Source organism: Osmerus eperlanus, chromosome 8, assembly GCF_963692335.1.
Source record: "Osmerus eperlanus chromosome 8, fOsmEpe2.1, whole genome shotgun sequence".
NCBI lineage: Eukaryota > Metazoa > Chordata > Actinopteri > Osmeriformes > Osmeridae > Osmerus > Osmerus eperlanus.
The window spans coordinates 5,915,154-5,929,213 of NC_085025.1; the positions used below are offsets into that span (position 1 = coordinate 5,915,154).

At 43.5% G+C, this 14,060-nt stretch overlaps 1 protein-coding gene across 2 annotated transcripts; it reads left to right on the plus strand.

Annotated features, from left to right (window-relative positions):
- Positions 1-10,909: 10,909 nt before the first annotated feature.
- On the plus strand, positions 10,910-13,520 carry zgc:153383 (uncharacterized protein LOC751751 homolog). Of its 2 annotated transcripts, none has more exons than XM_062468443.1 (5): positions 10,910-11,057; positions 11,413-11,610; positions 11,789-11,855; positions 12,109-12,206; positions 12,379-13,520. In XM_062468443.1, the coding sequence occupies exons 1-5, from the start codon at positions 10,989-10,991 to the stop codon at positions 12,583-12,585; spliced, it is 639 nt and encodes a 212-aa protein (XP_062324427.1). In that variant the 5' UTR covers positions 10,910-10,988; the 3' UTR covers positions 12,586-13,520. The 2 variants fall into 2 exon arrangements, with proteins under 2 accessions (XP_062324427.1, XP_062324425.1); XM_062468441.1 differs by having other exon boundaries at positions 10,912-11,057; positions 11,392-11,610.
- Positions 13,521-14,060: the final 540 nt, after the last annotated feature.

Genomic DNA, 14,060 nt, shown 5'->3' on the forward strand with positions numbered 1-14,060 from the left:
TAGTGTATCATATTTAGATTCAGAAGGAGACATGTGTAAGGAACTAGCTTTTCGGTTTACAGGATCACCAAAAAAGTACATACATTTGCGCAGGCAAATAACTTCAACGTCAAACATAGAAACAGAGTGAGTGGAATTTATAAAAATGCTTTTTCATAATGTATATCATTTATACATTTGAATTCCATCATGGCCAAACTGATATTGTGTTAGTTTATTTTACCCAATTTTTATCCAAAGTGACACACGGGTGGGGGGTCGAAAAGGTGACCTTCGACCCCTGAACTACACCTTTGGCCCTTTAAGAAGAAATAAAACTGCTGTTTGAGATGGAGATAACCTGTCGGGAAAACACCACACCACAGTCATACTACCCTGCCAGTACCTAACCTTGGGCTGTACCAACGACTTATTAAAGCACAACTTCACATCAGGCTCATTGAGGATTTGTGAACTGGTGAAGAGTGAGTATCTGATTCCAGAGACAGAAGCCTGGAGCCTCGTGCAGGGATGGGAAGGGGATTTGGGAGGTAATCTCACAAGAATTGCATCATGACTCAGATGAGACCGACAGGCCTCCCAAAGCTCTCATACTCCCAGAACTGTCTCATCTTGTACTGATGTACTCTACATTATGGTTAGCATCTAGTGAATTTGATTGTAACTATATCATGCTTGAAGACTAGATTCACTACATTCATATAATTCAGCCAACACGTACAGTATATATATATATATCAAAATGTCAAGATCAGCATATAACATGCCACGGATTGAAATAGTTTGTTTTAATGACGGAATGTTTGCATATGATGTTGATTATTTTCATCTGCAAAGCTTTGAGGTTTCTCTTCCTTCCACATATTTTCTGAACGACTTAAAGCAGGACTATAAAGCGTGTCACTGAATGAACCGTTCCTGTAAATATTTCAAAGGTCAAATCATGGCTCATACATTAGTCAATACCAGCCAAACATCAAGGAATCTGCAGTCCCAATTATAGCCTAATCAAAATTAATATTTAATCCTCGCTGTTGTTGCATCATCTTACCCTCACACAGCCTCAAACGATACTTTAGGAGGGTAATTATTTGTAATTATGGTTTTTCGTTAAAGGCGTAAACAAAGACAATTTATGAACTCAGCAAATTGCTTTTAAGCTCCAAGACTTTATCACACCATCTTGCAGACGTGTGTTTGTTAGGGATTGTTTGGTCAATCTGAACATTGATTTTTTTGGGGGGTGAGGTTAAACTACTGAATTGTCTAAAAAGTTAGGTGAGAACTAAAGAGTGTGGCCTGTGGAGGAAAAAGATAGACAAGTCAAATATAATCATAAGGCATAAGGCATAATCATATATTGTTGCTAGAAATATTCCTTAACTGTGACTCAATTTGCAAGCTGTGCAATTCACTTTATTTGACTTTTTCTCTGTCTGAGGAAAATTCATTCTATTTCTTACCCTGTAGTTGTACAGTCAGTCTGGTTGATGATGAACACCACTGTTCTGTCACTCAGGGACACAAAGTGAGCCTATGTAACACACTCGGCACTCTGTAATCTCCAAAGCAGCTTTCTGTTTAACAGCTCACATCTTCCGTACTTTGCCTGAGAGAGGCTGGGCTCAGCGGCGACACACATCAGGTAAATGGAGCGTTGTTCTGGATTAAAACCTTCCAGCGGACTCCCTCCGGCAAGGTTTCCCAAATATGAAATATTGATGATGCCATTTGTTTTTGTATTGCGCTCGTTCCCCACAGTTGAACACAAGGCAACAGTTATGCATAGAACACTCAAGCATGATGGCTTGTGTTTGATCCTGCTCACTAGACAGCAGACCTTAGGGGGGGATGTAACAGTAGCTGGATGAAACACAGAAGATGACTTGTTTCTGTGTCTGCAGAAAGGTCTGAACAGACCGGGTCTTTTAGAATCGCAGCGGTCCGCTGACTGGAGGAGCTTCCACATGGTGTCTTAGCCAGGGCATCTCTCCTGCTATCATGGAGTTAAGCAGACTGACTTTAGTAGATTAGATTGTGTGTGTCCCCGCTGTGTAAGTGTATGTAGGTGTGCTTGCTATGCGTGTGTGTGTGTCTGAAAGATCTAAGATGTTCTTACATTTCATTTGGGATTTCATATGAATTGATATGAATTGAAAAGTTTCTCTTTCACTTCTGAAAAATAAATGAGCTAGAGTGAAAAGGAGAGACGGGGTTGGAGGAAGTGTGTGTCCTTGGTTTTCTCTCTCTCTCTGTCTTTCTGTATCTCTCCCTGTCTGTATCTCTCTCTCTGTCTTTCTGTATCTCTCCCTGTCTGTATCTCTCTCTCTCTCTGTCTTTCTGTATCTCTCCCTGTCTGTATCTCTCTCTCTGTCTTTCTGTATCTCTCCCTGTCTGTATCTCTCTCTCTCTCTCTCTCTCTCTCTGTCTTTCTGTATCTCTCTCTGTCTGTATCTCTCTCTCTGTCTTTCTGTATCTCTCCCTGTCTGTATCTCTCTCTCTCTCTCTCTCTCTATGTCTTTCTGTATCTCTCTCTGTCCGTATCTCTCTCTCTGTCTTTCTGTATCTCTCTCTGTCTGTATCTCTCTCTCCCTCTCTGTCAGTCCAGGTGGTGCTGTGATCTACTGGAGGGATGTGGATTTAGGAAAATTCATGACCAAGGTAGTCAACACACAACTTACTGACCATTACTCTGCTGCTGTGTCCACTGGGCACCTTTTTTTTACAGCTAAAGGCTTCATGCTCTTTTAAAAAATTTTGGAAGGTTTTCAACGCAGCTCTGGGAAGTGGGAGGGTAAGACAGAGACAAGTTACTCCGTGTGTGTGTGTTGCCGACAACGTGAATTTTCTCTGTGTGCTTTGTGGGTGCGGCAGCATCGAGCCATTTCCTTTTAATGCGGCCTGATGCTGCTGTGCAAGACAGTGGAAAAACAACATCGAGAAAATGGTGGTCAATTTTCATCTTTCACGCCATGGCTCTGTGAAGTGTAGCTGCCGCCTTTTATGTAAATAGGGCTATGATAAATCTAGAGTAGATGTCAACCTTGTTGGCTGGTGGGGGAAGGTGATGAATACAATTAGCTCTACATCACTAATGCATAAATAATGACTCCGCTGGAATAGAGTGCACATACTTTGTCAAAACACTGTCAAGTGCAGCTTGAAATCAGGACTGTTTACTCCCTGTTCTACATCCATGCTGCTGGACTTATAAGATGTGATTGTGATGAATGACTGGTCCTCTATTACACTATCTGGACTCCACGTAATCTCTGTATTTTATGTGCCAGGCTGTTAAAGTTAAATGTCATACTGTGAAATGGAGTGCATGTTGTGCATGACATTCAGCATTGTGGAGACACTTTCTCCCTTTACAAAACGCAGTTCTTTTTGTATTTATTAAATCTATATGTAACCACTGTAGTCACTTAGATGATAGTCCCCGTTTACAATGACAAAGGAGTTGGCAAGTTCATTCCATGTGTGCATTTGAGTTTACTATAGCTGTCTGATGGTGTGCTGACATTGTAACAGAGTCTCTGAAGTCTCTGGTGATGTGATGGTGTTTCAAGACCTGTTGGGAATTTCCCTCACGTCTATTTAGAACCACAGTCCTCATTCCTCTAGAACTCCTGTGTCTCCTTTCCAGACTCCTCCACTCTCTCCTCTCTTCCTCTCCCCCTCCCAGTCCCATCTTTCATTCTCTGTTCCTCCTCCCCATGTCACCCTCTTTGATTCTCCTCCCACCACCCTCAACTCATCGCTCACCTTCCCCTCCCACACCCCACCCCTTCTCTCACCTCCCTCTCACCCCTACCCTCCACCACCTCGCTCCCCTGCCCCCTCTCTCCCTTCCCCTCGACCCCCTCTCCCCCCTCCCCTCCAGTCCCTCCTGCCTCCCTGCCAAGATCATAAGATGCTCTCATCCTCATGCAGACCACCCCCTCCTCAGAGCAGCAGCCTGACCTCGGTTCACAGACTGACTCCAGACGACATCCTGGTGTCTGTCTCCCTCCCCTCCTCCTAACTAGAACCAGAGACACTGGGAGGAAGGTAATGAGGTGATGGCAGGTCATTAGAAGCGAGACAAAGATAGTGGAGGGAGGGAGGGAGGGAGGGAGGGAGGGAGGGGAAAAAAGAGAGTGAGAGTTAAGGCCAAAATACGCTTCTGCGTCTCCGTTTACGGATGGGCGGGCGCACGGATACGCACGGATACGGACGGATAGACTTCGTTTATGGTTCTCCGTAGGCTGTGGGTGCTGAAAACATTTCACCGCCAGAAGAGTAGGTGGCGCAACGGTTTTTTGTAAGTCGTCGTCGAGTGTTTATTTACCTAGGTTATCGAGAAGTCGGAGCAAATTTACAAATTAGCCGTTTCATCGATAAAATACGCACATTTTCAGCAACTACACTTCCCATTTCTCGTCACATTTTAATTCAGATGCTGATTTACATGTACTGTTTAGCTGAAATATGAATTCTAAAAACTTACAGCAATGGCGGTCAAAGGATTCTGTTCGTCCTGTTTATCACGGCAACCCCGCCCCTGACGCAAGCGGTTCTTAATACTGACCAATCACAGCCAAGGGGGTCTCCGTAGCTCTCCGTCGCTCTCCGAAATTACGGCGGATAGTTAGAAAATTCAGGAGGTGCACGTCGAGCTCTCCGGGGCTCTCCGAGGGCTGACGGAGAGCTCGTAGAGGGCGTTCCACGGAGACGAGGGCGTTCCCATGTGTCCGTTTTTCGAAAAACGCAGAAGCATATATCGGCCTTTAGACAAAGAAAGAGAGAGTGAACAAAAGAAAGAAAGGATGAGAGAAAAGAGAGAGTGAGAAACTCTCACTCTCTTTATAATGATATAATATAATAATATGCAAATGTGGCTAATTTTTTGCCTCTAATTATAATACACTTACCGTTACATATGTTGTTAAACCATGAACTGTGTGTTGTCGGTATAATTGGTTTTGTCGATCAAATTGTCAGTATGATACAAAGGGTTAATGAACCAGGCCTAGGTAATGAATTAACCTTCACCAAACACAGGTAAGTAGCTCACCTTCTCACACGGTCTTATCAAGGACACGTGAAGGATACACATCTGACCTTTCTCTCTCTTTTTACAGATATACTTTTGGCCATTTTTCATGCTTTATTGGACTGTTTTTTCCCCAGTGAAGTGTAACAGGAAAGGCAGGGAGAGAGAGCGGAAGACACGTAGTAGAAGAAGGTCAAGGTCAGATTCAAACCCAGGCCCAACGGTAACGCCTCAGCCTACATGGCACATGCACATATTCGGTGGGCTATCACGGTGCCCCTCTCTCTTCTCTATCTCTGTAGCTCCTCACATATTTGTTTATCTATCTCCTCTATTTATCTTTTTATCTCTCTCTCTTAATATCTCTTCCACTTTCTTCCTCTCTCTACTGGCCATTCTCTATCTATTGTGCCCTCTCAGCCCATTCCTATATTTATATCACAATCTCTCTTCTTTTTTCTACATCTCTACAGCCTATACAATTTACACAGCTAAGCTTCTTCTACTGATTTGAGTAGTCAAAGAGGCCGGCTGGTATTTATGTGAGGGACCCTTAAGAAGCATCTAATGGAGGGGTTAAAAAGGTCATTCGGATGTTACAGCAAGAAGAAAGATGAAAGAAAAATAGGAAGTTAAATGTTGATTTGGTGAGCACCTTCCTAACCCCCTGATAGCCTTTAAAGACAGAACCCAGACTATGATCCCAAGCATTGCCTCAGGGCTCCAGCTTGAACTGTGCCGAGGCGAACGTCATGCACACAGGAGGGGGTGGAAGCAATCATCTGCAACAGCCATCGCTATATGAAACCATTACCCTACTTCCACACTATAGTTGATACATTTCATATCCCTACAGATATGGGTTGCTTTACCATTGTTTTCAGTGTTAGTAGACCTGACATCCTGTTCTACAGTTATACTGTGTATAACACAAGCCGCACAGCTGTGCTCTGATTGGTGAGTGCCTGTGTCCGTCAACAGAATCTTGAGAGGCACAGGCCTACTATACTGTATGGTGTGTTTTATCCGTAAAAAAGGGACCAAACCAAAACAAAAATACTGTGCAAGAATTATACTGTGAAAACACACATTCAATAAATCATTCGGATATAATATAATAATAAGACGGATGCCCCTCTAAATGAATAATTATCTTCTTCTCTCTCTGCCTTTCTCTTTTTCTCTCACTCTTTCCATCTCTCTCCCTCTCCTTCCTCCTCTTTCCTACTCTCCCTCTCTGTCTCCCCCTTCTTCCATCTCTCTCCTCTTCCATCCTTCTCTCTCCCTCCCAGCCGAGGGAACACATCACTCCTAGCTCAAGGCTGCGCACCTGGCGATGGCACTGGGCTGTGAAGTCAGCTGCCTGCTCATCACCGCTCTTGCCAGCCGGAGGAGGCGGGTGTTTTAGAAGGACAGCTAATTATAGGCGGAGAGGGATGTGGACGCAACGTTCCAGCGTTGGCGGAACGCAGAACTCTGTGGTTCAGAACCCTGTCAGGGGCAGGACAGCAGCAGACAGCACCACTCATGTGTGTGTGTGTGTGTGTGTGTGTGTGTGTGTGTGTGTGTGTGTGTGTGTGTGTGTGTGTGTGTGTGTGTGTGTGTGTGTGTGTGTGTGTGTGTGTGAGTGAGTGAGAGACATTGAGAGAGATAGAGAGACAGATAAGAGTCTTATAGAGAGGAAGAGGGAGAGATAGAGACAGAGAGACAGAGAGACTGAGAGAGAGAGAGAGAGAGAGAGAGAGAGAGAGAGAGAGAGAGAGAGAGAGAGAGAGACTGAGAGAGAGAGAGAGAGAGAGAGAGAGAGAGAGAGAGAGAGAGAGAGAGAGAGAGAGAGAGAGAGAGAGAGAGAGAGAGAGAGAGAGAGAGAGAGAGAGAGAGAGAGAAACACAGCGAGAAAGAGAGAAAGACTAAGAGAGAGGAAGAGAGAGAGTGCAAGAAAGAGTGAAAAAGAGAGAGGGGAAAGTGAGGAATCATTCTCTCATCCATCTTGGTTGTTGCCCTCTGCAGGAAAGCGTTCTCAATTGATGCATCAATTCTGGCTACTCTGAAACACTATCGGACCTCAAAACACATGCACACATACAAACACATGCACACATACACCCACTGAAACTTGCTTTTTCTCCCTCTCTTTCTCTTTCTCTCTATCTCTCTGTCTCTCTCTAACACACACATACCACCATCCTGACACGAAGATTGATGACACAGGATAATGTTCTCATCCACTTCACACTAGGACACCACCACAAAACAGGAGCTAAATAGTTTCCATCACACTATTATTGCAGGCCCATGAACGAGCCAGGAGAGGGTCAAACATTTGATGTAGGAACTCTTTTTTTTTCAAGGAGAAAAAAAAGAAAAGTCAGATGAGTTGAAACAAGGAGCACTTGAGGTATAGATGTGTGCATCAGCTCCCAGGTCAGGCCTCTCTTAAGACAAACCTGCATCCTCACAGCACAGCACAGGGTTCTTAGAGGGAACAAAACAACTGCCTGTGCCCCCGTGCACAGAATCCCAGCGTAAGAGCTGGCGATCCACGAGAACAACAGGGCAGGAATGAAGGGCCAGCCGGAGGAGAAGAAGGGGGTGTGGAGGTAGAGAGAGAGAGACCAGGGAGAAGGGGAGAGAGAGAGACCAGGGTGAAGGAGAGAGAGATAGAGAGAGACCAGGGTAAAGGAGAGAGAGAGAGAGAGAGAGAGAGAGAGAGAGAGAGAGAGAGAGAGAGAGAGAGAGAGAGAGAGAGAGAGAGAGAGAGAGAGAGAGAGACCAGGGTGAAGCAGAGAGTGAGAGGGAGACCAGGGAGAAGCAGAGAGAGAGAGAGAAAGACCAGGGTGAAGGAGAGAGAGCAGCAGCCTCGAAAGGGGTAGAGACAGATAGACAGATAGACGGAGGTAACTGTAGGATACCCATCCTTGTCACCCCTCTTTGATGGAAATCTAGATAGATACTAATCTCACATGAGCGCTGAAGTCTGGCCAATCATTCCTTGATTCAGGTTGTTGCATCTAAATGTAATGACTGTCTAGGCTATTTCTCATTCATTTTAATTTCTGTCCTTAGACTATCTGACAGGTTGTGTTTAGTGCCTTTTCCTAGCTCTGCTTTTCCCTCTGGCCCACCATAAAACTTCTTCCTAGAGCAGGACTAACTGTGATCAGTATGAATGATAAGACCTCCATTGATTACCCATGAGCATTTGCATAATTTGTGTAAGTAAATTACTCATGGACACCATTGGTTTTGGCTAACTGAATGCATCACGGTGGATGGCAAGATTAGCTGAATTTGGCCTTTATGTGGATTTGTGTGTAGATAGTTGATTGTCAATATGTATAATTGTACTGGATGCTAAAAACGAATTGTGTGCTAACTTTGAACATAATTGTTAGCTTTTTTATTTATTTGTATTGAGCAGCAGTTAGCTACCGGTAGCTTTCAGCTAACTTAAGGTTCTGTTGCTGACATGAGTAACTGCCGTTTCACATGAAATCCAAAGTTCTGTGTTGTGATGACGTTGTTGTCTAAACCGTGATATATTCAACAGAAGTTGCTTGACAAATAAGCCATGTAATAGTGTTTAATATTCTCTCACTCACTTAAGCAGCCACACATTTTGTTCTTTGTCTCCTGGCTTTAGGCAGGAAGTTGCTATGCCCAGACTTTCCTGTGGGTCTTCTGGCTCCTGATACTTTCCGCTCACTAAAGGATTAAAAAAAGGCATTTAATTTACATTTGATACCTAATTTTGGCAGCTGAGCGATGAAATGCTTTAAATCACAATCTTAAGTCTGGAAATGGGCACTGGATCACAGTTTCCCTGTTAAGCTCATTGCATGAATCAGTTGTATTCTCTAGCGCTCGCCAATGCAAAACTTTAAGCATTTTTTATGCCAATTCAGAGATAAGCTCATTCGTGAGTCATGTTCAATGAAATGTCTGTCGAAAGCACAGGAGTTATACAAATTCACTACTACCCTGTGTAAGTACATTGAACATACATTACCACATCATGTGCACTTATACACACACCATACAGAACGATGTGAGCCTAACATCCTATCGGTCATCCCCAGATTCTTCTCCAGTGTAAGTGTCCTTGAGTAGCAGGGAGAATTCACAGGGATTCCTTTCCCAATGAAATTGTGTTTGAGTTCTGAATGAAAGTTTGCAGAAGATAGGCCCCAAACAAAGAGCTATTATTCACCCTGCATATGTACTCAAGGACCCTGATAATAAGCTTTAAGAAAAAGGACAAAATGAGAAGATTGAAAAGAAAAGGGGGAGGGGTGCTTTTGTGAAGACCCTGTAGGACCCTGTTTGTCCAAACAAACTGATAATCACTCCCGATTTCCAATACATATTCATGAACTCAAAGCAACACTATACTGTATATCATAGTAGTGGAAGTAGTTGAAGTTATTACTACTATTAGTAGGTACTATATTTTGTTTATTCTTCCAGAAAATGCCTCCAACTTCTTTACTGTCTTTAAAAGGGCTATTAACTCCCCCCACTGTCTGTGAGATGAATGTGTGAAAGATATAACTGCTTCAAGCAATGGACCGGAAGGAGAGCGATTACCTCCTTTAGATGTCACCTCACTTAGGAATGAGAGACATCTTTGCAAGAAGGGAGTAAACCACAATATGGATGCTATCATTAACCTGAGAGAGAGAGAGAGTCCTCTGCATAGCATGACATACCTATCCTTCCTCCCACTTGCGCACACGCACACATATGCACACACACACGCACACACATACAGACAACACTGTAGACTATACAATCCTACTCAAGTTACATAAAAATTAAATAATGATACATACAGGCCTACAGTTGTGTGAAGCGATGACTTCCAACACGTTACAGTAATGAATATGTGAGTGTATACAGCCTATACACACTGACACACAAAACCCAACCTCTATCTGCGTCCATACCTCCAATTAACAGCTGAGTGCGGTGTATGGCTGTGAGACATAACAGGTGCTTCTGACACACACACACACACGTCCTCCTCATCCTATTGGTCTTTCTGATGAAATACTGAATTATTTGTTACGTGATCAATATAGCCTATCATCTACAACATAATAAATACAAGTACTGGTCTCCTTAGCCACCATTTTATTTATGAATTCCATTCCTAATCGTTTAGGTGTCTGTCTTCTGGGGTTAAATCTGCCCAATTCACTTTTTATAGCCATATAGCGATAGAATCAATTACCGATAAGCCTGATGTGATCTGAGTCAGTATAACGGAAGGTCGGTTGGGAAAATGTGGTTGGAGCTCTACTGACACCTACAGGCCCCATCTGACTTCATAGGTCTGTACGATTTACAAGGACATTCAAATCAATTGAATGTCTGTTGAATTGAATGTCATGTTGAATGTAGATATTACTAATATCTAATATAGACATCCCAGGTCTCCCGGAAGTTCCGGGAGTCTCCCGCATTTCAATAGCGGCTCCCTAACTCCCGCAAATGCTATACAATCTCCTGGAAATCGATGGTCATTTCTGGTAGAGACAGGTGCATATAGCGCGTCCTGATTGCGTCCCGGGGAAGTCACCTCCCTGAAATGAGTCTCTGCAGGTTGGGATGTCTGCTAACATACAGTTGTTCCCCGATTCCTTTACCAGATACGTGCAATGATCTAACTAGAACATTTTTATTGAACCACAGTCAAGTTCAGCCCGAGTTGTGAACTTAAGATTAAAGAAATGTGTCCTTGTAGTAGGCCTATTGCACTGATTTCTTGTAGACATAAATGTTGTAATTACAAAATTACACATTTCGACGCGTACATTAACGCTGCACGTTGCTTACCTTTACGTAACATGGCATAAGAGAAATGATTGGCGGACCGCACTTCCGGGTTAGCCCATTCAGAGAGGTGTTGGCTCGGCGACACAATCAAGAATACAAAGAAAAGGGGACCATGGCTGAAATATCGCTGTATCTCACCAATGTCAATGTATCTTTGGCCCAAAACATGGATTTAGATAAGGTAGGCTCGCCTGGTTACTTGATATAAGAAGATTAATATCACGTTAGGTGCAATCGTCCTGTATGTAAAAGCGATAATCAGTGCATCTTTGTTAGCTTGTGTGTGTCACCATGCCCTTTGTTTTAAACTAAGTTGACTTCTCGATGTTGCGTCGCCATTGAATTCAGTTTGACAAAAATGTTCCCATTCATCCCATATGACAAAACCAGCGTTTATTGTTCGCTAGACATTCTCCAGTTCATTGCATGTACCAGGCTAGCTAATCTGAATGGCTGAGTGCTGGACTGGAGCAAGCCCTAATGACAGCTTGTAGCTCTTTGATAATGATTATTAGGAGCCTGTTTGTCTGACCCAGAGCCCAAACACAGGTAAGGACTTTGAGAGTGTGGAGCTGGGGGACCTGGAGAGGAGAAATGGAGAGCAGAAGGAGAAGGCGCCTCGCAGGATAATTCACTTCTCCAGTGGAGAGACCATGGAGGAGTACAGCACCGACGACGAAGAAGGGGAAGAGAACGAGCCGGAGAAGAAAGATCTGTTGAAACCTGTAGATGCTGTAAGGATGTGTGACTGTGTGTGTGTGTGTGTGTGTGTGTGTGTGTGTGTGTGTGTGTGTGTGTGTGTGTGTGTGTGTGTGTGTGTGTGACAGAGAGAGATTGAGTAGGTGTGTGCATGTATGGGAGTATGTGTGTAAACACTGTTTGATGCTACAACAGTTTGTTTGTTGTGTTCAGTCTCAGATGACCTGGGGCCCATATTTCTGGTTCCACATGTGGAGGGCTGCCACCTCCACCATTTCAGGTAAACAACATCTCAGGTAAACAACCTAACATCATATACCCAAGCTCAGGTTCAACACTAAAATATGTCTAGACAGTAACTCCCTCTTAGGACACAACAAGATTAGCTAAAACGCCAGACTGACGTTTTAGCTTGCCGTTTCTTCAGGGTCTTAGGTTGGAGTAGGTGCAGTTGTATGGTCATGTATAAAGCCCTCTGTGAGATTTCTTGTTAAAAGGGCTATAGAAATCAAATGTGATGTGATTTGATGCAGCTTGTGACTACGTAGGAGAGAGGATGGCTTCCCTTTTTGGCATCACGTCGGCAAAATATCAGTACGCCATCGATGAGTACTACAGGATGAAGAAAGAGGTTTGTGTATGGAAGATCGAAGAGTGCAACAGAGAATAGCTTCCCCGTGTTGACTCGTTTATCCTTAAAGCAATACATTCTCAGGCAGAGAACTTTCCAAAGCAGCATCCATACCATCCAAATATAGAGTATAGACTTGAACATATCATTAATTTCCTGGTCCTCCCCACAGAAAGAAGAGGACGACGCAGACAATCGTCTGTCTGAAGAAGCCGAGCGATACTTTGACGAGCTGGGGTGTCACAACAACCAGGATGAACCAATCACAGGCCAGTCTGAGGTCACCGCCCCATCTTCCAGCGTCTCTTACAAGGTTGAGAATGATCCGGAAGCCACACCAACCGCCATCCGAGTACCAGCTATTGTCACGACAACCTAACCAATCCCTTAAGCTGTTTGTTAATTCAGTTATTTGATTACCTAGTTTGTTTTGAGTTGTCAAGGAGGATCACTAATGTGTGTCTTTCAGAGCACTTGATCTTGGTTGGAGGGACACAACAGTTGAAGGAAAGCAATGTATTTCAGTTACGTTGTGTGGGAAGTTTGGTAGATTTATGCTACTTTGCTGGAAGCTAAAGAGTCCATTCTCAGTGGCCTTACTGCTCTTTACTCCTACAGAGTTTGAATATTCAACTGAGTCAAAGCCTAGTAGCCTAAACATTAATGCACTTGAACACAGATAGCACTTGCTGCCCTGTTTAACTGCTTTATTGAACACTAATATGCCACTTTGTCACTTCATTTTAATGTAAGTATGTTTAAAATCACGTAGAGCACTGAACAACATTAGAATTTGTCTTAGTGGAAGCAGACACCATGTAGCCTTACATGTTTATACAGAAACACCTGGACAAGCCTTGGCTGAGGCTTACAGCCAAGGCACCTGGGCAGAGGTCACGGATGTGTAGTTCCCCAGGTAGGAGATTATACTTGGACTCACTCTCCCATCAACCCACTGGGTCTGTTCTCAACACAGGTGGGAGTATGTCAAATAAGAAAACACATTTTTTACTTATGTTTCATTTAATTTCAGTATTGCCAGGGGTATGTTTGAGTCAAGAGTGTGCAAACATTCAGAAATAAAACAGAATTTAAATAACCCCCCCCCCCCCCTCCCCCCACCCAAAGCAATCTCCAGTGAAGTAAATTCTTATAGGAATACACACACTGACATTAATGTTGAAAACCGTTTTTGAAATTCAAGTATTTATTTTCCTGGTACTGACTGAGCAATTTTTCCATTAACTTATTTCAGAGTTTTAGTATGTGATAACATCCTAATAAACTGTTAACAAATAAACAGTTATCATTCAACTGCTTCTGCTGTTTTGTCCAGACTGTAGTGGATGTTTCTGAGATGCCTGCGGAGGCTAAACAGTCCTAGCGATGTGACTGGTGGTGTTTGTCATCAACAAGGCACTCAGTGTCCTGCCCACCCTGAGCTGTGTAAGGTCACAGATTCTGCCGGACAGTCCTACAATGCTGCTTTCTGAGGTCAGACCAGGGTCTCTGGGCCAGGATGGGTTAGACAGAGCCAACCTCATGACCTCACTATTCAGGACCAGCTAATTCAGTGCTGGCATGGTCAGATCATGGACAACAAGCAGAACACATGGATTTTGCACAGGATCTCAACTTAATTGTATTGAAAAGACTTTAGAAACTATGTTCACTAATGTGATTTTAATGCATGTTTTCTGCCAACACAGTAATATGTATTCCCTGCGAACTGTCATGTAGGAGCTGTCACTATCTGGTTCCATTAGTATCAGTTTATTTTGAATGGTCTCTGGTACAATTGGGTGTGGTGACAGTGTTTTGGAAGGACTGATTATTTGTATTCAGCTTTGTATA